This window comes from Oncorhynchus mykiss, chromosome 19, assembly GCF_057628025.1.
Source record: "Oncorhynchus mykiss isolate SJ-2025 chromosome 19, ASM5762802v1, whole genome shotgun sequence".
In the NCBI taxonomy this organism is placed as follows: Eukaryota; Metazoa; Chordata; class Actinopteri; order Salmoniformes; family Salmonidae; genus Oncorhynchus; species Oncorhynchus mykiss.
The window spans coordinates 36,489,020-36,516,541 of NC_143040.1; the positions used below are offsets into that span (position 1 = coordinate 36,489,020).

Genomic DNA, 27,522 nt, shown 5'->3' on the forward strand with positions numbered 1-27,522 from the left:
CAATACCCCATAATGACAAAGCAAAAAGTTTTTTAGACATTTTTGAAACAAAAAACAACAGATATCACATTTACATAAGTATTCAGACCTTTTACTCAGTACTTTGTAGAAGCACCTTTGGCAGCAATTACAGCCTTGAGTCTTCTTGGGTATGACACTACAAGCTTGGCATACCTGTATTTGGGGAGTTTCTCCAATTCCTCTCAAGCTTTGTCAGGTTGAATGGGGAGCATTGCTTCACAGCTATTTTCAGGTTTCTCCAGAGATGTTCGATCTGGGCTCTGACTGAGCCACTCAAGCACATTCAGAGACTTGTCCCGAAGCCACTCCTGCGTTGTCTTGACTGTGTGCTTAGGGTCGTTGTCCTGTTGGAAAGTGAACCTTTGCCCAAGTCTGAGATCCTGAGCACTCTGGAGCAGGTTTCCATCAAGGATCTCTCTGTACTTTGCTCCGTTCATCTTTCCCTCGATCCTGACTAGTCTCCCAGTACCTGCTGTTGAAAAATATCCCCACGGCATGATGCTGCCACCACCTTGCTTCACCGTAGGGATGGTGCCAGATTTAGCAAAAATCTCTAAAAACCTGTTTGCGCTTTGTCATTATAGTGTATTGTTATTTAATCAATTTTAGCATAAGGCTGTAACGTAACAAAATATGGAAAAATTCAAGCGTCTGAATACTTTCTGAAGGCACCGTATATTAGCAGCCAGACAGTGTATATATATCTATATACACTACAGAGGTGCTAAACGTGGACTGTAACTTGTATTAAAATGTAAAACTAAGAGGATGATTCTACACAGATTGATTTCTCATTTGTTGTCATAGAGTAGCACTAGCAATCCAAACAAAAGCAGTTCAGTTTGCATTATGCCAATATCAAAATAAGACCTGTGTATACTTACTTGAACTGTCAAGGACCTCAACAAGCTGTGGTAAAGCTTTGGAACTTTTTTGAATGAGCTTTTAGCAAGTTATTTCAAAACACCATTTACTTAAGAATAGGTGAATGGTTCATAAAATAATGTTTACTTAATGACAATCAATGGGCATTTATCAGTTGGCCTCTCATTTCCAACACCACATTACTTGAATTATTTGACTGAACAGTGGGGTTAGAACACAATGTGTATGTATAGCTATTGACCTCCTTCATGGTTATGTAGATTGCCCATAACTGTGGTTCATTCAAGTACACCAAACTATTTGAAAATATGTAACTAATGTAATCTTAGACCTTTGTTACAGTCTTGTAGTTACATGCCTTTGGTGTTATTCCAATGTGTGCTTCTGCTCTCTTAAACTCCTATTTACAATAATGGCATTAGGAGAAATCTAGGTACCTTTTTCCTCACTGACTGCAGAGTTCCAAATTACATTAGTCTGGTCAAATAAAATAGGGAATTCATAATAAAAGATAACAGATTTAGTCAACTATCTGTGTTTGAGATAGTTTTGTATCACATTCAAAGAGATAATTATTTTTTATATGTATTTAGCTATATGTACCATACGTTTCTAACAAAACAGATTTTCCTCACTCATAACACATTTCAAAGTTGTTATATTTAACATAATCACTGCGGACATATTTAAAGATATGACTAGCAACTGTAATTTTCTGTAATTACAGAAATACATATAAAAAACAATTCACTTGGCAACTATTTTTAATTGTATTGGTGACACTTTGGTGATTACGACTTTCCTCATCCCTTTAAGCTATAAAAATAAAACTGTAGTATTAATAAGTATATGCCTTTCTTATAGCTCATAACAAACAGGTTACAGAAGTCAATGAATGCATTACTCCAATAAATAGGATAAAAACAGCCAAACATACAAAATCTCTCCAGGACTGATACTACATTATAGGACATAATAGTAAACTTTTTAAAATTCAGATGTTCTAAAATATTTTTTTTAATCAATAGTTATTCGGACATCATTTAAAAAATATTTGAACCCCCCCACAATAAAACAATATGTGTACGCTTTACAGGATGGTTTCATTATTAACATATTTGTTATCTTCTGTTCAAAAGGGAATTTAGCGTTAAAAAACAGCTCTTAGTGTACTCTTAACCATAGGTCCATGGGTCTAGGTATCAGGCTCCAAGGCTCTGTTAGACTGTCCTCTCCTGGGGCTGGGGGGCAGTGGTCTGCTGCCTGCAGCATTGGCCCTCCTCTTGGTAGATGACGTTCCTGGGGCATCAGGGTCGGAGAATGTGGCCGGTGGTGATGACGGAGCTTCTAACTTCTTCACTAACTTCTTTTTCTTCTTCTTCACTCTTGAGAAATATGGGGGAAAAACACATTGGCCTGACATTAATTTATATATATATATAAAAATAAAAAATGAAACACTTTAGGAAGGGGAACTGGCAAGAGGTCAGCAGGAAGTAGTCAGCATGACCATAAAATACAAGAGCACATACAAGGAAAATACATTCCAAACAATTACAGCGGTCAACAACATTTCAGTCAGAGTTTTAAACTCACTCAGAGATACCCTCTTGCCCAGTTCAAAGTATTTCGTAGCTCTCTACAAGACCAAAGAGCATTATGGGACAATAATTGTTTCAGCTTCACAATATGCTGTCTAAAACGTAGTTCAAATGCCTAGATACTATTTCAAATCAGTGAATCATCATCAAACAATCATAATTCACAGTTAAAATCTGCAAGTGACTCCATTTGCTGAGAAAGTTGTTTGAGAATGTCATCAAATGCTAGTAAATCCAGAAAAGCCTTCTCAATTTTAGAGGCACAAGAGTAAACGATTGTGTCGTCAGAATATTGTTGGGAGTTCTGCAGATTTTCCATTGCTTCCTATATCATACAGTGTAATAAGGGCAGGCCCTAAAATGGAACCTCAAGAGACCCCTTTTGTAAGCTGTCAAAAGTCTGATTTCATGCCCTCCAGTGCCACACACTGGTTCCAAAACGAACTCTCTGACAGAACACAATCTAACACGTCAGCACTTAAACCAATTGTATGTCATCTAATAATGTATCTCGTATAATGTATAAGCTATAATGTATCTAGTAAGTTCATCTTCTTCCCATTTTCTCGCCATGTGGTTAGAACACGAGTGTACAAAATGAACTATCAGGGATGATATCGGAGCCACTGCTGTGACTTATGAGGACTGTTGCTGTGAGGAAGAGGACTTACTTGGTGGCAGCAGGCTGCTCAGGGTCTGTGTCCAGCTCAGAGATGAACTTGAGTTCCCCAGAGACAACGGCAGCTGACACCTGTGAGCGGAGGGAGAGTACAAGGAAATTAACAGTAATTCCTACAACCTTGGTTCCCTGAAGAAGGGGAACGAGATGATCTCTAGGTTGAAGATGACAAAGGTTAAGACAACAGGATTCTAATATCCCATAACTCTTAGCAACAATGAGACTAGCTGTGCTAGTTAGCAACGGCGCTAGTAGTTAGCGACATCGCTGGTCCCAGATTTGTGACGACGTTGTCTTAACCTGTCGATTTTTTCGACCTAGGATGAGCCAAGGACTATTGGTGGAGGGGATGTCTGGGTAAATTCTAAAATAAATCATCAATCAATAACTTTATTTGAAGTACCCTTCTCCATCAGAACCAAGAGACACTTTAGCTACACCACACAACGATCGCTGAAACAGAACCCAGTCGCCTTACCTTGGTAGGTGTCAACCTCCCATCTGATTGGTCAGTCCGTTCAGAAGGGGGGACTGATAGGTCGGTCTGTTCAGACAGGGCAGACTGTGCCTTTAGGGCCTGAGACAGCTCCTCGTTGTAATCCCCTGGGGCAGACGAGAGAAATAGCTCAGCAACAAACAACACATCCATACAGACTTGACTTTATAGGCTCCATATCCACATGGGTTCTTTTTCATTGTCCTGTGTGGCTGAGTTGGTAAGAGTATGCTAGCAACACCACGGTGGGTTTCCCATAAGGATTAAGTTGCTTTGGAGAACGATGATAAGTGCATATATTATATTAATGTGGAAAATATATAAAGCTCTACATACGCTCTTCCGCCACATAGGTAGCTGGGAAGTATCCCTGCTGTCCGTTAGCCAGGCGTCCAAACCACCAGTTGTCGTTGTCTTTGTAGAGCACATGGATGACATCACCACGCTGTACCGTTAACTCATCTGACCGGGTAGCACTGTAGTCATACAAAGAGACAACCTGACAGAAAGAAATAGAAATTAAAAGGATTTAAGAATGGTTGACCATGGTGTTAAAATAACGGATCATTTTAAATTGTCATATTTGATTGTTGGGTATAGAGAGTACAGTCACATGGCTTGGACTCGAGTCAGACTCGAGTCACAAATATGATGACTTGCAACTCGACTTTAACACCAATGACTCGTGACTTAACTTGGACATGAGCCTTTTGACTTAAACTGACTTGATACCCTCCCCAAGCCCAAATATAAAAAATGATGCTGTTAAAAAAAGTGTGCAGCGCATCAACTCTTCATTTAACGGATTACAGTTTGAATCGGACAGCAGCCGGCGGGTGAATTCAGATGGAGCCCTTGGAAAGATGATACCCAAATTATTATTTTCAGATATAAAGACTACGCTGTATCAACGGATTGCAACTTGCAAAACATGCGGGAAGAAAATGACAGACGGAGGCGCAACAATTTCCAACTCTGTTCGACATTTGAAGCTGCACAAAGAACGTTAAGTCGTGGCTAATATAGCCGACAGCTATATCATTTATAACTTTACTAGTGTAGCATGTAGGCTAACGTAACGTTAAATCAATGAGCCTCTACACAGTCAGTCAGTGCGAGAACGTGATCATTGCACCCAAGATTGAGCTACAAATGGCTAGGCAATTGGTAGCCTAAATCCTGACTGATGTTACTGCTGTTCGTAATACCATTGACATACGTTAGCCTACTGTAACCACACACAGAGAGGGGGTGGGTGTGTGTTTGCTAAGGTTGGGCGATTGGGGGGGGGGGGGGGGGGGGTGTCTTTCTCATGGCTACTGATGGGGTCAAATTTGGGTCATGATAAGGGCTGCACCAATTGTATTATAATAATTAATTATGCTTATGTTGTATTAATAGAAGGGGAAGGGTTATAAGACTCTCCCCCACTACAAATCAAATCAAATGTTATTTGTCACATACACATGGTTAGCAGATGTTAATGCGAGTGTAGCGAAATGCTTGTGCTTCTAGTTCCGACAATGCAGTAATAACAAGTAATCTAACTAACAATTACAAAACTACTGTCTTGTACACAGTGTAAGGGGATAAAGAATATGTACATAAGGATATATGAATGAGTGATGGTACAGAGCAGCATAGGCAAGATACAGTAGATGGTATCGAGTACAGTATGTACAAATGAGATGAGTATGTAAACAAAGTGGCATAGTTTAAAGTGGCTAGTGATACATGTATTACATAAGGATACAGTCGATGATATAGAGTACAGTATATACGTATGCATATGAGATGAATAATGTAGGGTAAGTAACATTATATAAGGTAGCATTGTTTAAAGTGGCTAGTGATATATTTACATCATTTCCCATCAATTCCCATTATTAAAGTGGCTGGAGTTGAGTCAGTGTCAGTGTGTTGGCAGCAGCCACTCAGTGTTAGTGGTGGCTGTTTAACAGTCTGATGGCCTTGAGATAGAAGCTGTTTTTCGGTCTCTCGGTCCCAGCTTTGATGCACCTGTACTGACCTCGCCTTCTGGATGATAGCGGGGTGAACAGGCAGTGGCTCGGGTGGTTGATGTCCTTGATGATCTTTATGGCCTTCCTGTGACATCGGGTGGTGTAGGTGTCCTGGAGGGCAGGTAGTTTGCCCCCGGTGATGCGTTGTGCAGACCTCACTACCCTCTGGAGAGCCTTACGGTTGAGGGCGGTGCAGTTGCCATACCAGGCGGTGATACAGCCCGCCAGGATGCTCTCGATTGTGCATCTGTAGAAGTTTGTGAGTGCTTTTGGTGACAAGCCGAATTTCTTCAGCCTCCTGAGGTTGAAGAGGCGCTGCTGCGCCTTCTTCACGATGCTGTCTGTGTGAGTGGACCAATTCAGTTTGTCTGTGATGTGTATGCCGAGGAACTTAAAACTTGCTACCCTCTCCACTACTGTTCCATCGATGTGGATAGGGGGGTGTTCCCTCTGCTGTTTCCTGAAGTCCACAATCATCTCCTTAGTTTTGTTGACGTTGAGTGTGAGGTTATTTTCCTGACACCACACTCCGAGGGCCCTCACCTCCTCCCTGTAGGCCGTCTCGTCGTTGTTGGTAATCAAGCCTACCACTGTTGTGTCGTACATTTATAGGGTCCATGACTACAGACAAACCTTATAATGTATATATTGTTAAAAATGGTTTCACAGTTCTTTTCTAGTCTCTGCCTCTTATAAAGAAAAGGTCAGAGATATGTGAGTTATTGCATGGGGTATGTGAGAAAGCACTTCAAAGATAAACACAGAACCCTGTTGGGGAGTAAAATATTTGAGAGACTAGTCAGACATACCACTATAAATCAACTTGGGGAGTGGACATCTATTGCTGAGCCCTTAGAAAACACTGGAACTATTGTATATCTCTTGCAAGTTTGTATAGCTGTGTATGCATGGGCTTGGTCTGAGGAGCAGAAGGTAATGACGTATGCAGTGACATCACTAGGGCTGGACTTCGGGCTTAACCTGTTGAACCTATAGGGGCGCTGTGTCATTATTGGATAAAAAGACGTGCCCGTTTTAAGCGCAATATTTTGTCACGAAAAGATGCTCGACTATGCATGGAATTGACATCCTTGGAAAGACACAACTCTGACGTCTCCAAAACTGCAAAGATATTATCTGTGCGTGCCCCAGAACTAATGCAACAGGCGAAACCAAGATGAAGTTTCATACAGGAAATGCCCCGGATTCTGAAGGTGCTGTGTTCCAATGTCTCCTTATATGGCTGTGAATGCGCCAGGAATGAGCCTGCGCTTTCTGTCTATTCCCCAAGTTGTCTGCAGCATTGTGACGTGTTTGTAGGCATATCATTGGAAGATTGACCATAAGAGACTACATTTACCCGGTGTCCCGCCCGGTGTCCTGTGTGCGTAATCTGTAGGTCCATGCGCGTTCCATTTCTTCAGAATTGAAAGTAAACTGCCACGATGGATTTTATCGTCGATAGATATGTGAAAAACACCTTGAGGATTGATTCTAAACATCGTTTGCCATGTTTCTGTCGATATTATGGAGTTAATTTGGAAAAAAGTTCGCGTTTTAATTACTTTTTTTTTTTTTTTTTCTTACCCAAACATGATGAACAAAACGGAGCGGTTTCTCCTACACAAATAATATTTTTTGTAAAAACGGAACATTTGCTATCTAACAGAGTCTCCTCATTGAAAACATCTGAAGTTCTTCAAAGGTAAATTATTTTATTTGAATGCTTGTTTAGCTATGGTTCAAAAGCATATTTTGAAAATCTGAGATGACAGTGTTGTTAACAAAAGGTTAAGCTTGAGAGCAAATAGATTCATTTCATTTCATTTGCCATTTTCATGAATAGTTAACGTTGTGTTATGCTAATGAGCTTGCTGATAGATTTACACAATCCTGGATACAGGGGTTTTTTCGTAGCTAAACGTGACGCAGAAAACGGAGCAATTTGTCCTAAACAAATAATCTTTCAGGAAAAACTGAACATTTGCTATCTGAGAGTCTCCTCATTGAAAACATCTGAAGTTCTTCAAAAGTAAATGATTTTATTTGAATGCTTTTCTGTTTTTTTGTGTAAATGTTACCTGCTGAATGCTAACGCTAAATGCTACGCTAAATGCTACGTTAGCCATCAATACTGTTACACAAATGCTTGTTTTGCAATGGTTGAGAAGCATATTTTGAAAATCTGAGATGACAGTGTTGTTAACAAAAGGTTAAGCTTGAGAGCAAATAGATTCATTTAATTTCATTTGCCATTTTCATGAATAGTTAACGTTGTGTTATGCTAATGAGCTTGCTGATAGATTTACACAATCCTGGATACAGGGGTTTTTTCGTAGCTAAACGTGACGCAGAAAACGGAGCGATTTGTCCTAAACAAATAATCTTTCAGGAAAAACTGAACATTTGCTATCTGAGAGTCTCCTCATTGAAAACATCTGAAGTTCTTCAAAGGTAAATTATTTTATTTGAATGCTTTTCTGTTTTTTTGTGTAAATGTTACCTGCTGAATGCTAACGCTAAATGCTACGCTAAATGCTACGTTAGCCATCAATACTGTTACACAAATGCTTGTTTTGCAATGGTTGAGAAGCATATTTTGAAAATCTGAGATGACAGTGTTGTTAACAAAAGGCTAAGCTTGAGAGCAAATAGATTCATTTCATTTCATTTGCGATTTTCATGAATAGTTAACGTTGCGTTATGGTAATGAGCTTGAGTCTGTATTCACGATCCCGGATCCGGGATGGGGAGATCAGAGAGGTTAATAAAATAACTTGGGACTTTTTCTATTTTGCAGAACTCAGGAGAGACATCAGTTGTATGTGTGATGTTTGATCTTTGACTTCTGTCTACAGCTGTATTTTGATTAAAATTGTTATGATTTATAAGTGCACATTTTGAGTGTTCCTTATTTGTTAAGTAAATAAAATGGAGCACAGAAAAATGGAACCAACACTACCCATGTATTTCCATGGAAATATAGAGTTTATTTGGAAAGTAATAAATATGTACAGTGCCTTGCGAAAGTATTCGGCCCCCTTGAACTTTGCGACCTTTTGCCACATTTCAGGCTTCAAACATAAAGATATAAAACTGTATTTTTTTGTGAAGAATCAACAACAAGTGGGACACAATCATGAAGTGGAACGACATTTATTGGATATTTCAAACTTTTTTAACAAATCAAAAACTGAAAAATTGGGCGTGCAAAATTATTCAGCCCCTTTACTTTCAGTGCAGCAAACTCTCTCCAGAAGTTCAGTGAGGATCTCTGAATGATCCAATGTTGACCTAAATGACTAATGATGATAAATACAATCCACCTGTGTGTAATCAAGTCTCCGTATGAATGCACCTGCACTGTGATAGTCTCAGAGGTCCGTTAAAAGCGCAGAGAGCATCATGAAGAACAAGGAACACACCAGGCAGGTCCGAGATACTGTTGTGAAGAAGTTTAAAGCCGGATTTGGATACAAAAAGATTTCCCAAGCTTTAAACATCCAAAGGAGCACTGTACAAGCGATAATATTGAAATGGAAGGAGTATCAGACCACTGCAAATCTACCAAGACCTGGCCGTCCCTCTAAACTTTCAGCTCATACAAGGAGAAGACTGATCAGAGATGCAGCCAAGAGGCCCATGATCACTCTGGATGAACTGCAGAGATCTACAGCTGAGGTGGGAGACTCTGTCCATAGGACAACAATCAGTCGTATATTGCACAAATCTGGCCTTTATGGAAGAATGGCAAGAAGAAAGCCATTTCTTGTGGCAAAAGGTCGCAAAGTTCAAGGGGGCCGAATACTTTCGCAAGGCACTGTATATTTTTAAAAGCATTCATGATTTGTGTAAATGTAATATACTAACTATTACTCTTGTTAAAAATATGAAATGGTATTACATTTGGTGAAGAGCACATTATGACTTGTTTAGGACTCGAAACTCAAAGTTTAGGACTTGAGACTTGACTTGGGACTTGAGTGCTAAGACTTAGGACTTACTTGTGTCTTGTAAAACAATGACTTGGTCCCACCTCTGGTATGTTCTTATAATGCATACAGTTGTCAATGTTAGAATAAAAACAGGAACTTACCGTTTGCTGAACTGATACCAAGGAATCTGCGTCCACTCTAATGGCTGTAGACAGATGATCAGGGAAGCTCTGAGGGAAGAAAGGGAATGCTCCTAAACTTCCATTCCATATTCAACTTCATGTGTTACGTCGCTTTCTTTCAGATAGATAAAGAAAATATTCAGCCCACAAGACTAAAATAAAGTTACTGTTAAAACCCAATAAAATACACATAAAAGGAAGCAACGATAATAGCATAACATTATAACGATGCCTTACAGTCTGTAGCCTGAGAGATGGAGCTCTTCCTAGATGCTGGCCCACGGGGCTGAAACCACCTGCAAACAGAAGAGAAAGAAGAGAAAGGAAATACCAGATGAATATATTAACATCTAAGACCTCAAAGCGTACATTATCGTAGAGGTGTGGACACCTACGGACAGCGTTGAAGACAAGGAGAGGCCCGTCTTGGTCTTTATGTACAGTGAACATGCTGCTCTGTAAGATCCTTAACAGCTCTAGTGAGTCTGGGAATGTTGCGTTTTTGGTAAATCCTTCCTTTGCTTTGTTGTTGAAATGTCTGGCCAAAGCTCTCATTCTGCATGAATGTGTCCTTAAGCTCATTTGGGTAAACGGACCTCAATTCTTACAAATTATTGACGACACAGTGGTTCGTTCACAGAGCTGCTTAGATTCATAGGCCCTGTAACAGTAAAATCTGTCTCCTTCCCTTCATCTGAACTGACAGGGAAAATCTTGACAGTTGGAAGCTCGTCTTTAGGCAGGCTTTCACCTGGTCAGTTCTTTTAGAATAAGGATCAGGGTAATGAAGGCCAGGAGGCGAGGAGTGGACCAATTTTCTTTCAGAGAAAGGGCATGTCTAGAGCCACTCACGGTTCTGGGAGGTGAGAGTTGCCTGGGGGATGAACTGAGCTCCGAGGGAACTAGACAGCTGCAGTTTGGAGTGTGGTGACAGGAGGGATGGAGGAGGCAGGGACGAGTTCAAGCTCATCTGAAAACAGCAGAAGAATCATTCATTTTCCATTATTACAGGGAAACTGAAATGTGTTCTGCTATATCCCAACCCCTCCAGACAACACACATACACACAGAGGTTGGTGGACAATAAAACGGCTAATTTTAAGGGCTTACAGAGTTAATGAGAGTACTACTTACTGGGCCGGCTTCCTGAGATAGGCTCTTCCCCATCTGATACATGCCCGCTTTATCTACAAACCACAAAAACATGTCAAACAAATTTCAACATATTGTCGCATAAACATCCCAATATCATTGTTAAAGCATACCTTGCTCATACAGGTGTTCCACAACAGAGGAACTCCGAGATGGTTCCTACAAAAACATGAGTAAATTCTAGTTAGGGTAAATCATTATGCAAACTCAGTTTGAGGTCAAAATATCATTCACGTTTTTAAAACTAAATCAAAACAAGATTTGTACTCACTAGAACAGAGTCCAGTTTATCTTTGACACGCTGCATCTTCATAGACAGTCTGGCTGCTCTGGCGAAGCAGTCCATGGCTGCTCCGGAGGTGTCCTGGAATGTTACTGGGTCGGATGTGTTCCTGAACATCTTAGTGTCGGCTGATCCAGACCTGCTGTGGCCCTTCAGACTCTCCACCTCCAGCTGGGCCGCTGAGAAGAAACAGAGAGAAAATGTGTTTTTGTTTTGTCTTTATTGTGTGTATTCCATCAGGGACCACGATGGAAACAAGTATAATTGCTTTAACGTGTTACCCCCCCGTGTTGTACTCAGCTCAACCGTTTCCCAATAAATCAATCAGATTTTCCTCTCAGTCCACAAAACAGACAAAAATACTCATCCAGTCTACCCAATCTCAAGGCCTACCATTTTCGAACATCCCAAAACAGACTAAGTTTACACAAAATATTCATAAGCCTATAAACCAGGGGTGTCAAACTCATTTTGCCCCGGGGCCGCATTCGGTCTTCAACAAGGTCCGGAGGGCACCACAAAAAATGTGTTATGTTTCCTCGCTGTCAAAATTACCAAAACATTGTCCTCTATCCATCATTTTGGAAATTTTCAATGCTCCCTGACCATCTAGTGTCCATTTCTGTGATTAATAGCGAGCTGGGAAGAGCTGGAAAGTGTAAGAATAAGGTAGGTCCATTATAATTTCTACACAGTTTTGATTTGGTTTTAGTCACCCCTGCTATAAACAGTCAAATGGCTCCTACACTAATGACTCAAGTTGTGTGGAATCAAGACTTAGTAACGCCAGAGACATCCCACTCCCTAATTTATTCTGATCGAGGCGGTGCCACTCTGGTCTACTTATTGGCACCCGTCCCGCGGAGGGGATGCTCCAGACCAAGACATCTCACTGGCAAATGTTTTCTGGGTGGGATGAGAAGGGAGGGGACAATAAGTAGACCAGAGCCAGTTGTTACCTCACTCACGTTGGAAAGCATGCCCACCTACACAGAGATGGAATGCCCACCTACACAGACAGGAACATTTAAACAATTTTACAATGGTAAATGGCTTGAGTGAACTATCTTTATTTAACCACCATCTTTGGTAACGCCACTGTCCTCTTACAATACAATTATTTGAATGCTCTGAGCAAGGTACTCAGGCACAGCTGAGTGTTCCTAAGACCTTCTCATTGCGTGATCGATCTCAGTACAATAATGAGCTGCTCACCTCTGCGGTCGTACAAGTAGACGTGCACAGGCTGGTTCTGACCGAAGGCACAGAAGGCCACCATGTTCTCATGAGGGTGGAAGCCCACACCACGGAGGGCTGTGGGGTAACACAGCTCCGAGTACACCGCCACCTGGTCACCTGGTAGATGCAGGCACAAAACCAGCAGTTATTATTGATCATAACAACAAAACAAAAAAAACAACGCATGCACTTAGCTAGAGACAGTTTCCCCAGATACAGATTTAAATTAGTCCTGGAACAAAAAACTATTTCAAAGGAGATTATCCTTTGAGCAGGTTTTTTAGTCCAGGACTATACTTAATCTGGATATCGGGAAACTGTCCCTAAATGCATAGATTATTAGTTTGTGTCTAAATTCATACTGGATGATCAGATGTGGCTGTCTTGTCCTCACCTGTTTCTGCGTTCCACACGTAGGCCATTCCATCCTCGCTGCCTGAGAAGATGAAGCTCCCACAGGGTGTGAACGTGCTGTGGATCCTCTCCCTGTAGTTAGTGGCACCTGTGTATTTCTTCACAGCCAAACTGCAACAACACACACACACAAATACATTTTAGAAGTCTGTACATTAGATCAATAAAAGGACATGGAAACTTACTTGAGTTGTGGCAATACAGAACTACACTCACCGGATAGTTTATTAGATACACCCCGTTCACAAAAATGGATCGCTCCTACAGACAGTGAGTCACGTGGCCGTGGCTTGCTATATAAAGCAGGCAGACAGGCATCGAGGCATTCAGTTACTGTTCGATTGAATGTTAGAATGGGAAAAATGAGTGACATAAGCGACTTTGAGCGTGGTATGATCGTCAGTGGCAGGCGCGCCGGATCCAGTATATCAGAAACAGCCGCCCTCCTGGGATTTTCATGCATGGCAGTATAGGAACATTTTGAAGATAAATACACAACACAGAGGATGAGAGGACGAGAGTACTAGAGTACTAATGGTCAATAGCGATTTGTAAATAGGAGTTGGGTTTCAGTTCAACAGCCGTTAAGGATCTGTGGAATGTCACTCCTGAACTCAGAGCGACGTGTGCTACGTTGTCATGGGTCTATACATTGAGTCGGGGGCAGGATACTTGTTATTTGGCCATTGGCCAAGTTGTCCTGTAAGGACTTCTGATTGGTCAACCCCAGGCCCTAGCCTGTAGGGGGGTTGGGGGTTATAAATGACATCCTGTTCCTTTGTTCAGTGGAGAAAAGCTGAGGAGAGGGGAGACTGAACATCTGAACATCTATCTCTCAGCATAACATCTTGATTTGTCCTTCTCAAATAAACCTATTTTTCTCCCCCTGATTTGCTTTGGAGTTCGTGTTATTGAAAAATAACATCAATTGCCAACAGCAGTGTCTAGGGTTCACCGAGAATGGTGCGACAAACAAAAAACATCCAGTCAGTGGCAGTACTGTGGGCGAAAACAGCTCGTTGATGAGAGGTCGAAGGAGAATGGAAAGAATCGCTGTGCAAGCTAACAGGAGGGCCACAAACTGACAAATAACGGTGCAGTACAACAGTGGTGTGCAGAACGGCATCTCTGAACACACAACTCATTGATCCTTGTCACGGATGGGCTATTGCAGCAGAAGACCACACCGGGTTTCATTCCTACGAGCTAAAAACAAGAAGAAGCGTCTCCAGTGGACACGCGATCACCAACACTGGACAATTGAGGAGTGGAAAAACATTGCCTGGTCCGATGAATCCCAGTTCCTGTTGTGTCATGTTGTTGGCAGAGTCAGGATTTGGCATGTAGCATGAGTCCATGGACCCCATCCTGCCTGGTACAGGCTGGTGGTGGTAGTTTAGTGGTGTGGGGAATGTTTTCCTGGCACATGTTAGGTCCCTTGAGCAACGAATGTTTTTCTGACACATTGTAGAATCCATTCCCTGAAGAATTCAGGCTGTTCTGGAGGCAAAGGGGGGTCCGACCCGGTAATAAATGGGTGTACCTAATAAACTGGTACACCCATTTAGTATCGGGTCGGACCCCCCTTTGTGTATATCGATCATAATAACATGTTGGGAACAAGTACAAAGATAGTGAACATTTTTGTACTCAGGGCACCATTGCGAATGAGGCTCTGGTCTCAATTGGGCTTTAAAAATATATATATTTACACTCTGAGATCCATCACCCTGACAACGCTGTCTTTGGCATGGATCAGTAGACGGCGACCATTAGGATGGACCTCTAACGTGTTGATGGGAAGCCCACTCAGGTCACTCTCTCCTATCTCCTGCAGAACAAAATAAAGTATTAATCCAGCTCTCCAATGTGAATGACTGAATAGACTTCCTTGACCCCCAGAGGGGACATTGTCACCAGCATAAGACACATTTTGGGTGAACATTTCATGCAATAAAATGATTGTTCTCAAACCTTCTCAATCTTCCAGTGACGACACGGTCTCTGATGCAGACTGTCATCAACCGACGTCCTCCACACAATGATGAACCCAACGTTGTCTGCAGAGAACATTCGGTTTCCTGAATAAATGTACAATAAACACATTACACATCCACCAAATGCCATGAATAGATACTCTAGCCAGGAACCAAAAAAACTGTTATTCTCTAACAGAAAGAGACTGCTGGAGTAAAAAGTGCTTCATAAAAAATGTGATTGATTGATTTACTGATTCCGTACCTTCGGAGTCGAAACACAGAGCGTTGATGAAGCTCTTGTGACCCTCGAACTCCTGGAGCAGCAGTCCGTTGACATCTTTGACGTTCACCCTCCAGACCCTCACCAGACAGTCGTACCCAGCCGTCACCACCATGCCCTGGGCCGTAGGATGGTACTGAGCACAGTAGACAAACGACGGGTGGGGGAGCACCTTCTGGGCGATGGCCTGGAGCCTCTGCACGTTCCACACTCTACAAGATACAATTGAGAGGGTTGAGAGGGATCATAGTGTTGAATAATTAAATCAGGATATCAGACATGTCAAAGAAGAGAATGTAAGTGCTGATGACGTACGGACTGCTAAGCTTGCTGAGTAAACTCACCCTTACTTATACCCACCGTGTCCTCATGTTACTGAGCGTACTACACCACACATCATTGATACTGAACAAAAATATAAACTCAGCATGCAACAATTTTTACTGAGTTACAGTTCATATACACAAAAGTAGTAGGGCTAATTACCAAAGACGAGACAGCCTACAGGGAGGAGGTGAGGTCCTCACCTCCCTGGGTGTGTGGTGCCAGGAAAATAACCTCTCACCCAACGTCAACAAAATAAAGGAGATGATCGTGGACTTCAGGAAACAGCACAAGGAGCACCCCCCTATCCACATTGACAGGACCGTAGTGGAGAAGGTGGAAAGCATCAAGATCCTCGGCATACACATCACTGACAAACTGAAATGCTCCATCCACACAGACAGTGTGGTGAAGAAGGTGCAACCTTTTTTTAATGTTAACTTTCACTGCTATGCAGATGACACACAGCTGTACATTTCAGTGAAACATGGTGAAGCCCCAAACTTGCCCTCGCTAGAAGCCTGTGTTTCAGACATAAGGAAGTGGACAGCTGCAAACTTTCTACTTTTAAACTCGGACAAATCAGAGATGCTTGTTCTAGGTCCCAAGAAACAAAGATATCTTCTGTTGAATCTGACAATTAATCTTAGTGGTTGTACAGTCGTCTCAAATAAAACTGTGAAGGACCTCGGCGTTACTCTGGACCCCGATCTCTCTTTTGACGAACATATCAAGACTGTTTCAAGGACAGCTTTGTTCCATCTACGTAACATTGCAAAAATCAGAAACTGTCCAAAAATGATGCAGAAAAATTCATCCATGCTTTTGTTACTTCTAGGATAGACTACTGTAATGCTCTACTTTCCGGCTACCCGGATAAAGCACTAAATAAACTTCAGTTAGTGCTAAATACAGCTGCTAGAATCCTGACTATAACCAAAAAATGTGATCATATTACTCCAGTGCTAGCCTCCCTACACTGGCTTCCTGTCAAGACAAGGGCTGATTTCAAGGCTTCCTGTCAAGACCAGGGCTGATTTCCACCCACCCTCCCACCCACCAACCGGGGAGCCAGGCTGACCCAATCAGTTTTTCCCCACAAAAGCGCTTTATTACAGACAGAAATACTCCTCATTTTCATCAGCTGTCCGTATGGCTGGTCTCAGATGATCCCGCAGGTGAAGAAGCTGGAAGTGGAGGTCCTGGGCTAGCGTGGTTACACATGATATTCGGTTGTGAGGCCGGTTGGAAGTACTGCCAAATCCTCTAAAATGACGCTGAGGGCGGCTTATGATTGAGAAATTAACATTACATTCTTTGGCAAAAGCTCTGGTGGACATTCCTGCAGTCAGCATGCCAATTGCATGCTCCCTCAACTTGTGGCATTATGTTGTGTGACAAAACTGCATATTTCAGAGTGGCCTTTTATTGTCCCCAGCACAAGGTGCACATGCGTAAGGATAATGCTGTTTAATCAGCTTCTTGATATGCCACATCTGTCAGGTGGATGGATTATCTTGGCAAAGGAGAAATGCACACTAACAGGGATGTAAACAAATTTGTGCACAAAATTGTAGAAAAATAAGGTTTTTGTGCATTTGGAACGTTTCTGGGATATTTTATTTCAGCTCATGAAACATGGCCCAACTCTTTACATGTTGAGTTTATATTTTTGTTCAGTACAGTATATTGTGCATGCGCCATTAAAGGCATTGTGCCTAGTGCACACATGCCCCCTAGAGGAGCTATGTGGGTATGACTTCAATCAATTATATTAGTGACAACACATACACAAATATATCCTAAGCATCAGCGTAATCTAATCGAGGCTCCATGTTTATCCTTCCCAGGCAGGGTATATTTGAGGTACAGGTAGACCATTTACCTGACGGTGCCATCAGAGGAGGAAGACAGGAGGCTCCAGTCGTCTCTGGACCAGCAGAGATCATACACGATACTGAGGTGGCCGTTGAAGGCAGCCAACACCTTGCCTGAAGGAATCTCATACACTGAGAAAAAAAAACGATGAGATAACTTCAATAATAAAATACAAAAATTCACACCTGTTTGGGGTAAGCACACAGAATTCATTCCTCAAGTTAATCTATCTCCTTAGCTCAGTGTAAGTGATGTTTTAGGGTGTTTTCACACTTGCAACAAGGCACCAAAGATATACTGCAAAACATTTGGCAAAGCAATTAAACTTTTTGTCCTGAATACAAAGTGTTATGTTTGGGCCAAATCCATTACTGAGTACCACTCTCCATATTTTCAAGCATATGTTATAGATATGCTTGTAATCATTAAGTACTGTGGAGTTTTTCAGGATAAAAAACAAATCAACGGAATGGAGCTAAGTACAGGCAAAATCCTAGAGGAAAACCTGGTTCAGTCTGCTTTCCACCAGACACTGGGAGATTAATTCACCTTCCAGCAGGACAATAACCTAAAACACAAGGCCAAATCTACACTGGAGTTGCTTACCAAGAAGACAGTGACTGTTCCTGAGCGGCCGAGTTACAGTATGACTTTAATCTATGGCAAGACTTGAAAATTGTTGTCTAGCAATGATCAACAACCAATTTGACAGAGCTTGATGAATTTTAGAAATAATAATGGGCAAATGTTGCACTATCAGGATGTGGAAAGCTCTTAGAGACTTCCCCAGAAAGACTACAAAATATTGACTCAGGGGTGTGAATACTTAAGTAAATGAGACATTTCTGTATTGCATTTCTGAAAACATGTTTTCCCTTTGTCATTATAGGGTATTGTGTGTAAATGGGCGAGAAAAATAATCTATATAATCCATTTTGAATTAAGGCTGTAACACAACAAAATGTGGAATAAGTCAAGGGGTATAAATACTTTCTGAAGGCACTGAGCACTAAGGTGGCTCCGAGTAGGGGTTTACAATTCTTACCTATGACGGGGAAGGCATCTCTGTCAGCACACGCAGCAGCCAGCTTCCTCCCGTCGTGGGAGAATCGTATCGTGAAACAACCCATCTGACCACCACGGAACGACAGCATGGGCTTATTAGGGATCCGGCACACCTGCAACACAAATACAACTTCATCAAATAACACATCTGGGGATAATTGATGGCATTTCTGGATTTCCCAGCAAACGCACGACCACCACAGGACGTTGTGTAAATGTTGTGTTTCTCAACATGCCATCATGACTTTATAACAACAATTGGACAGCCCTTGAATTGGGTAGCAGTTAGATACTGTTCGACAACAGAACAGAGAGTCAAGATTCTTAGAATAGAAGTTCTTTAGTAAACAGACCTGCCCAGGCATTCTGCTCCAACGGAGCTCAGGTTTGTTGCCTAGAGGTTGTGTTATGGTTCTCCTGGTGATCTCACTCTGCAGCTCGCTAAAGGAAGTGGAGCCTCTCTCCTGCTGCAGGGCCATCATGGAGCGGATGCTAGGGTCCACCTACACAACAGACCAGCACAGCATATGGTCAAACCTCAACAGCCTAAAACAGCATTGGACCAAACCACAACTCTCCCTTTGGGAAATAAAACAGCCCAAAACAGCAACTCCTTATGGATGAAGATTTTATTTCTACAACTAAACTGCTACTACTACTAACGTACTAATAGATTATTATTATACTACTGCTATTAGTATTATTAGCATTATCATCATAGTGGTGGTAGTGGTAGTTTTGCTAAAGCAGACATATCAGTAACATGTTTGTGTAGTATGATTTCAAAGCAGTATCGACTTACATGATCAGGTAGTTTGAGGCCTTTCACAGTGATGTAGAGGGTGGATGTGTATCTGCTACGGGGATATCTCCTCCACCAGTCCACTACCTCAATGGTATTTTCTTGTCTCTTGCCCCGGGGAGGGGGACAGAAGAGCTGCAAACGCAGTTTACTGTCGATGTTCAGCACTCCGTTAGTGCCCACAAGCTGCAGGGAGCCGAGATGTAGAAGTAAATTGTTACAAATCTCTTTTTTTCTTCAATAATGGATATTCATAACTGAAAATATTTCTAAATGCATTACCTTTAGAAACGCCCAGGCGATTTTTCGAAAACCTCGTTCATGTCTGTCGACGTCAACATTGGCTCTGGCTTCCTCCATGGTCATAAAATCCAGGACCTGAAATATATTTAAAAGACAATCTTTTCAAAATGGCCTTTAGGAAAAAGTTTTGAGTTTACATCTGGTTAATGCTTGACGTGTGTCAAGATATTGGTGTCACAAACCCATCCTCTTTTCATTATTTTTACCTCAAAAAAGAGCATAACTCTAGGGCCTTCATGGTTATCCTGGAGGAAATATCCAAAGCGCTCGTTGAAGATGATCTGCTCATCCCACTCTGGAACTGTTGATTTGTTCTTCTTGAAGTCAAAAGGCTGGGTGATGATGGGAAGGATATGCTCCACACTCTCCTGCTCGTAGAATGACGAGACCGGGCGGTGACTGCAAAATATGGAGAGGGACACAAAAACGATTTGATCACAATTCTCGTCACCGCCAGTTTTTACGTTTGTTGTGACGGCAACATTTAACAATTAGCCTGGTTCCAGATTGGTTTGTGCTGCCAACTGCTATGGTCATAGTCAGATCGATTTAAGCTGCAAACTGCTATGTTTATTTCCAAACAACAACCAGAGGAGTTGAATAACAGCACAAACAGATCTGGACCACCAAGCTAATAACATCAAAATCCCACAATTAACAAAATCACAAACTAACCAAACCATTTCTCACCTGTCCTCTTTTTTCACGTATTGCCCAGTCATCTCGTCAATAACGTGGATCTTGACCATGGGGTGTGAGACCAGCAGGTCAGTCTTCAGGCGGTCTGTCCTGTGGATGTAGACTCCCAGGACCAGGTTGTCATCAAAGACTGGTCTCCGAGGAGTTTCAACAATCTCTGTATCACTCTCCTCCTTCACCACTACCACCAAGGAAAGAAGTGTTACTCAATGTTATTTTCATGTTATTCACCTTTCAAGTAGAGTATTTTGTGCTTCCATATCTTCGTACCATAGTATCACACTAACTAATGTTACTGAAGATAGCAAAAACAAAACATCACACCAACTTTTCAAGAACAGCTTAGCCACATAATTCCTAACTGTTCATAATGCAAGTTGTATGACCAGCTGAATGTTTTCTTAGCTTTTTATACCCACATTGTTTTATTTTTTTCTTCTTTTTGCCTTTTGATTTTAAAGATTCTAGTCTGTCCTCCTCGTCGTCCTCTTGGTGGCTTTCTTGGCTCTTCTCTTTGGACCTCTTCCTTTCAGTGACGTCGTCAGACTGGCTGCTCTGCAGATCTTCTATCATACTGTAAAACCAAAATGGAAAATAAATATGATAATCTATTCTATGGTATTAGTGGGTAATGTAGGTTTATAGCCTGATCCCAGATCTGTTTTTGCTTTTTAGCCATCTTCTATGGACATTGTTATGCCAAGAATATGTCCATAAAGGTTGACAAGATAGAACAAACAGATCTGGCTCGGTCATTTACAGCTTTCTTCCAGGTTCATGTAAACCTCACTAGTTATCCTGTAAGACTCCTACACACCTCGTCTCCCTCTCCGAATCCAATGACGACCTCAGCTTCTTCTTCTTCTTCTTTGCACCTTCATTGTTTAATGTTACTACTTCCTGAGTGGCAGCGTTGGTCTTGTCTGTTGTTGACTTCTTGTGTACAGTCTTCTTCACAGTAGCCATCTCCTCTTCCTGTGCCATCTGCTTCTGGTACTCATGAAGTAACTCATCCTCAGCTTCCACCGCAACCTCACCCTGGACCCCGGACACCTCCTCTCTTCCTTTGCTGTTCCCTTTCTTACTCTTTCTCCTCTGTATATTCGCAGGGTCTTCCGACTCTAAGGAGGCCTTGGATTTGGGTGTTTTGGCATTTCCAGCAGTACTATCAGTCTGGTCGATTTGAATGATATAACTGTCCTCCTGCTGCACTGGGGCTGGAGGCAGCTCCCTTTTACTTTTCCTCTTCCCTTTGGTTGGTTGCTCCTCCTCATCCTGGTTCCCATTGTTGTTGTTGTTTACCTTCTCTGTTACCTCCCTCTCCCTACGCTTGTTCTTGGTGAAACGAGGGCTGCCCTGGTCAGCGTGGTAGGTGTTCTGATGAACAGTCTCATCGTCCTCTAGGTCTTTCACAATGTCAAGGTTTTGTTTCAAAGTTTGGAGCTGAACGAGAAGAGGTAAGAATAGGTAAGCATATACATCTATGTGCATGGAAGTTAATTTTACAGAGACCATGCACAACAAATATTGTTAAAGTGATTTCAGCGCCAAACCTTCTTGATCTGACCTATTCCAACTTACCACAATACTCTCCTGCTCTGGCTGATCTGGGCTCTTCTTCTTCTTCACTTTTTTCTTCTCCAATGTAGCCGGCTCTGTGTATCTCTTGAAGACCTCGTCAAATCTGGCCCTGGTTTTAGCTCGGGCTTCACTCTCACCTAGAGAAGAAATATAGTGTGCTACTCTGTTTACTTTATTCATAAGGCCAGGTATCAATTTATTAACCATACTATGTAGCTATAATTACAGTCAATGTTTGGAAAATACTGCAATTGTGTATACCTGCTGGCATTCTCGAATGCTGAAGTGACACTCATTCTGCATGCAAAGGGCCAAGGGAGACTTTCTTCCTAAAAAAATGCAAGGCAGCAGACTAATCAGATTGCTAATTTAGCTATCTAGTTAGCTAACGTTAGTTCACAATACAATGGTATGGGTCTGACTGCAAACAATGGAACTTTTCTAAATGTTATTTGAACAATATGCAAGCCTGCCTAGTTAGTCAATTTTGACCAGATGGGTTAGGCCTATTCAACTGATGATAACAAACATAGCTAGCTGACTAGCTAGCTTGCCGTTATAGCTAAGTTGCTAACGTTACTGACATTAGCTCATGCTAGCTAATCTGGCTAGATAGGGTGACCACAATGATGCCAAACTTAGCGGTGTTTTGCAATATTGTTTATTTACGTGAATGTACATGCAGACTAACATCGACAACCTGAAAAACATACAATTTACCACAATATTTGAGTAAACGATTGGGACCACGCCACTGGCTCCGTTGCGATGGTTTCCAAAACAACAACAGCAGTGATAGGGTAAAAATATTGTGGATGACGTTCCAGCCATGGTCTTCGATTTCACCAATGATCATCGCGGAGCGAAAGTATCCTCCGCCCATCTAACGTCCGGCTGAATCCCATTTAATTTTTTAGCAATATGTGTGCAATGTAACTTTTATCAATCAGTAATATTTCCTTGGAGAATATATAGATGAAAATGTATCCAAGACATTGCACATCAGCCATTTTTTCACCATATCTGAATCTACTCTGCAGAACTCTACTTTTGGATAGCAATTAATTCACAGGAAAACGTATATGCATTTATCTTTTACGTATTTAGCATTTTAATGAATGTTAAGTCATATTTCTCTGTATGTAATGAACAAGCTCAGAATATGTGGAATGGCAAAGAAACATGCAGCCCCCACATACAGTTGCGAGTTCAGCAGGACGCAACGCTCAGATAGAAATAGCCTACGTAGAACAAACATACCTCTCTGACATGTAGAATCACATCAGCTCTAGCCATGGCATTTCTATATGCAACGTTCGAAAACGTTTAGCAACTGAACTTGGCCCTGGTATAATATTTTAGTAGCCTTTGGCAGATGCATGTTTTTGGTGCATGAATTAAGCAAGAAGGCCGCCCAGTGGTTAGAGCGTTGGACCAGTAACCGAAAGGTTGCTGGATCGAATCCCCGAGCGGACAAAATATGTTAACCCACTGTTCCCCGGTAGGCCATCATGGTAAATAAGATTGTTTTTCTTAATTAACTGACTTGAGTTAAATAAATGTATTTTTGTTTTAAAGGCTTGAGAAGAACACTGACACCTGAGTGCTGCTACTGGAATATTACGAATAAGTAACCCATAGCCTACTTGAAATGTATTTGAACAATATCAATGTTTTACTATAGTGAATGTTTTCACTTTACTTTGGAAATGGCCACTAAAATATGTGAAGTGTGCACAACTGCTGAAGAACTTCGACGCACATGTAAAGAGATTGTCAGCTGAACTTCTTAAAATGAAGGAGTGTATAAAGGCGCTGTCAAGATGTAACGTTAGCTGTCTGAGGAAGAAGAGAATCTTTTGCGTCCTATACTTCTGAGCTGCACCAGATACATGCAGTTCGTGCACTGCTGGACACATGCAATGTAAATGGATGCGTAGTGCACTAGTCTAATAACAGGTTTAACCCCACTGCCCAACCCAGTATTGTCTACAAGCATTCAAATGTATACAAGCATCAGGAAATCATGGGGCAGTGTTAATTTATTTCACACCTCAGTCTGAGTAAGTGTCGTTTTGAGTTGCTGATTTCAGCATTTAGCCCACTGGAAGTGTCATGTTTATTCGAGACAGCTGGTTATAAGTTTAATAGTCGATCTGCTTTGTCATTGCTGTGCAGTGAGGTATCCCATCACTTTAGCTCTCAAACTCGAGGCAGCTTTCTGCCTTCTCCCTGCAGTTTTCAGCCTTTACCACAACTGGTTCATGTGAACTACAACCCTGACACTGTGTTTAAACATTTAGAAGCGTAAATCATCGTAAATCATCCTTCAAATAAAAAATACACTTACTGTGACATTTGTGCAAAATCCATACAGCTATGGGTGCCTCCATTCAACGAAACTACACTTCCAGAGTTAGCTTACACACAGGTGTCGGAGCATGCTAGATAGCTAATTAGCACAGGTCTTGTTTTCCGTAAACAATCGTTGGAACATGGAGACATGACCATGTGAGAACGCTAACCTTAACCATGTCGAGGTGTGTATCAATTTGACCTTTTGTTTTTTGAAAATGAAGGTCCTTGTGTTTCCAAAACCATACCGCAAAAAAACGCGTGTGAATTGATCGTCGGGCTCTTAACAAAACTCCATATAGGAATATGATTGGTGACATTGATTGTTTTCATTCTGTCTTGACTCTTGTTGCAGTGGAGTCTGCTTTACCTGTTGCTCTCCTGGAGCCATACACAGCCCTGGAGGTACAGAGGACCACCTCTCTGTCTCTGGTTCATTTAGAAGTTAAGAAACAAAGGTATTTACACACTCACACTGTCTTTGCCACTTGTCAAGATTTAACATTGTACTATTGTTTTCCCGTGAGTAAGGAGAAGGGAATTGGGATGCTGGTGCCCCTGCTAGAAATGCTCCAGTCTGGTGACCCCACTGTCCAGTGTAACTCCTGTCAATGTGCTGCCTTACTGGCCTCCTCAGGTTGGTGGACTACTGTTGTCACTTTTGATTTTGACTTTATTGATTCCCAGAGGAAAATAATGTCCCAGGCTTACACAGAACAAGATCACTACACAAGGCAATACAAACATTACAAAATCACGTGCTGGTGCTATTGTCAGTGCATTTCATGTTTACAGTCAATCAGCCTGGTCTCATAGACTAGACATAACATAGTAAATGTAAATCTGGGATACTTAAAATTAGTATGATATGTTTCGTAGGGTTACATAAGACAGATGGTTACTTAAGACAAACGAAAGTAGGGTGGATGGTCAGGCTTTTAAGTCAAATCTCATCACAGATAACTTTAGCATTTTAGCTAATTAGCAACTTTTCAACTACTTGCTACTTTGCAACTACTTAACATGTTAGCTAATCCTTCCTGTACCTCTAACATTAACCCTTTCAGCTATCCCTTTAACATAACTCCTAAACTCAACACTAGCCTAGCCTTTCTAGCACAGGCGTTCCGCTAGTGGAACCCCTCGACAACATTCCGCTGAAAAGGCAGCGCGTAAAATTCAAAAATATTTTCACACATTAACAAGTCTAATACAGCAAATGAAAGATAAACATCTTGTTGATCTACCCTTCGTGTCCGATTTTAAAAATTGCTTTACAGCAAAACCACAACATATGATTATGTTAGGTCATAGCCAAGTCAAAAAAAACACAGCCATTTTTCCAGCCAAAGATAGGAGTCACAAAAAGCAGAAATATAGATAAAATTAGTCACTAACCTTTGATGATCTTCATCAGATGACACTCATAGGACATCATCTTACACAATACATGTATGTTTTGTTCGATAATGTGCATATTTATATCCAAAAAATCTCAGTTTACATTGGCGCGTTATGTGCAGTAATGTTTTGTTCCAAAACATCCGGTGATTTTGCAGAAATACTCATAATAAACATTGATAAAGATACAACTGTTATTCACAGAATTAAAGAAAGACTTCTCCTTAATGCAACCGCTGTGTCAGATTTCAAAAAAACTTTACGGAAAAAACATAATCTGAGAATGGCGCTCAGAGCCCAATCCAGCCAGAGAAATATCCTCCATTTTGGAGTCAACAGAAGTTAGAAATAACACTATAAATATTCACTTACCTTTGATGATCTTCATCAGAAGGCACTCCCAGGAATCCCAGTTCGACAATAAATGACTGATTTGTTCCATAAAGTTCCATAAAGTCCATCATTTATGTCCAAATAGCCACTTGTTGTTAGCGTGTTCAGCCCAGTAATACATCTTCATGAGGCACGAGCACTTCATCCAGAGAAAAATTTGAAAAGTTCTGTTACAGGTCGTAGAAACAAGTCAAACGATGTATGGAATCAATCTTTAGGACGTTTTTAACATAAAACATCAATAAGCTTCCAACCGGAGAATTCCTATGTCTGAAGAAAAGCACTGGAACAAGAGCTAACTCTGTCGGGAGCGCGCATCACACGCCTGAGACACTCTGCCAGACAACTTACTCAAACAGGTCTCATGAGCCCCTCCTTTATAGTAGAATCCTCAAACCAGTTTCTAAAGACGGTTGACATCTAGTGGAAGCCGTAGGAAGTGCAACATGACTCCATAGACACTGTGTATTTGGTAGGCCAAGCTTTGAAAAACTACAAACCTCAGATATCCCACTTCCGGGTTGGATTTTTCTCAGGTTTTTGCCTGCCATATGAGTTATGTTATACTCACAGACATCATTCAAACAGTTTTAGAAACTTCAGAGTGTTTTCTATCCAATACTAATAATAATAATATACATGTATTAGCATCTGGGACAGAGTAGGAGGCAGTTCACTCTGGGCACGCTATTCATCCAAAAGTGAAAATGCTGCCTCCTATCCCAAAAAGGCTAGCTAACATTAGCCAGCTAGCTAACGTTAGCCACCTAGTTAGAATTCGTAACATATCATACGAAATGAGTGATGGACAACCACAAATGAATACATAACATACGAAATGTAACATATAATACAAAATATCGTAGCTTGAATTTACATACAGCATCATATGAAATGTTCTGAGACCAGGTTGAATCAATAGGATCAGGTTTCTTTATTTTTCTGCAAACTGATCTACTCTGAGCTACTCATGTGGTTAGCATAGTTATCTATAACACAGTATGTTATACAGGAAACAGCAAAAATATTGGAAACACTTGAGTGAGGGATACAAAGTACATTGAAAGCAGTTTTGTTTTTTACCTTAATTTAACTAGGCAAGTCAGTTAAGAACAAATTCTTATTTTCAATGATTGCCTACGAACAGTGGGTTCAGGGGCAGAATGACAGATTTTTACCTTGACAACTCGGGGATTTGATCTTGTAACTTTTCAGTTACTAGTCCAACGCTCTAACCACTAGGCTACCCTGCCGCTCCTAGGCTACGTGCTTCCACATGTGTGGTTCCTGAGGTAATTAAGCAATTAACGTCCTATCATGCTTAGGGTTATGTATGAAAATGCTGGGTAGGCCAGAATCTTTGCCATTATTTTGGCTACAATGGCTATGCCTCCATCCGATGACAAAGCCCCCATCTATAGGGCACGGGTGGTCACTGACTGGTTTGATCAGCATGAAAACAATGTCATATGCCAACTGAACAGTTATGGGAGATTCTTGAGGGGCGCCTGTGACTGCATTCACTTTAGGCCTGATACAGCGTTTTCACTTCTG

General features: G+C 41.4%; 1 protein-coding gene across 4 annotated transcripts; it reads right to left on the minus strand.

The window, feature by feature from the left end:
* Window positions 1-1,547: 1,547 nt before the first annotated feature.
* ahi1 (Abelson helper integration site 1) lies at window positions 1,548-22,668 on the minus strand. Of its 4 annotated transcripts, none has more exons than XM_021573796.3 (27): window positions 22,540-22,668; window positions 22,081-22,148; window positions 21,820-21,956; window positions 21,056-21,681; window positions 20,658-20,812; window positions 20,230-20,419; window positions 19,746-19,938; window positions 19,519-19,614; window positions 19,237-19,422; window positions 18,788-18,937; window positions 18,415-18,547; window positions 17,377-17,500; window positions 15,150-15,379; window positions 14,883-14,989; window positions 14,621-14,739; window positions 12,889-13,019; window positions 12,471-12,611; window positions 11,244-11,434; window positions 11,086-11,131; window positions 10,955-11,007; window positions 10,673-10,790; window positions 10,058-10,116; window positions 9,800-9,868; window positions 4,019-4,181; window positions 3,665-3,789; window positions 3,179-3,258; window positions 1,548-2,291 (listed from the first exon to the last, which is right to left on the minus strand). In XM_021573796.3, the coding sequence occupies exons 2-27, from the start codon at window positions 22,088-22,090 to the stop codon at window positions 2,102-2,104; spliced, it is 3,822 nt and encodes a 1,273-aa protein (XP_021429471.3). In that variant the 5' UTR covers window positions 22,091-22,148; window positions 22,540-22,668; the 3' UTR covers window positions 1,548-2,101. The 4 variants fall into 4 exon arrangements, with proteins under 4 accessions (XP_021429471.3, XP_021429469.3, XP_090067000.1 ...); XM_021573794.3 differs by having other exon boundaries at window positions 10,931-11,007; XM_090210874.1 differs by having other exon boundaries at window positions 22,533-22,636.
* Between the last annotated feature and the right edge of the window lie 4,854 nt (window positions 22,669-27,522).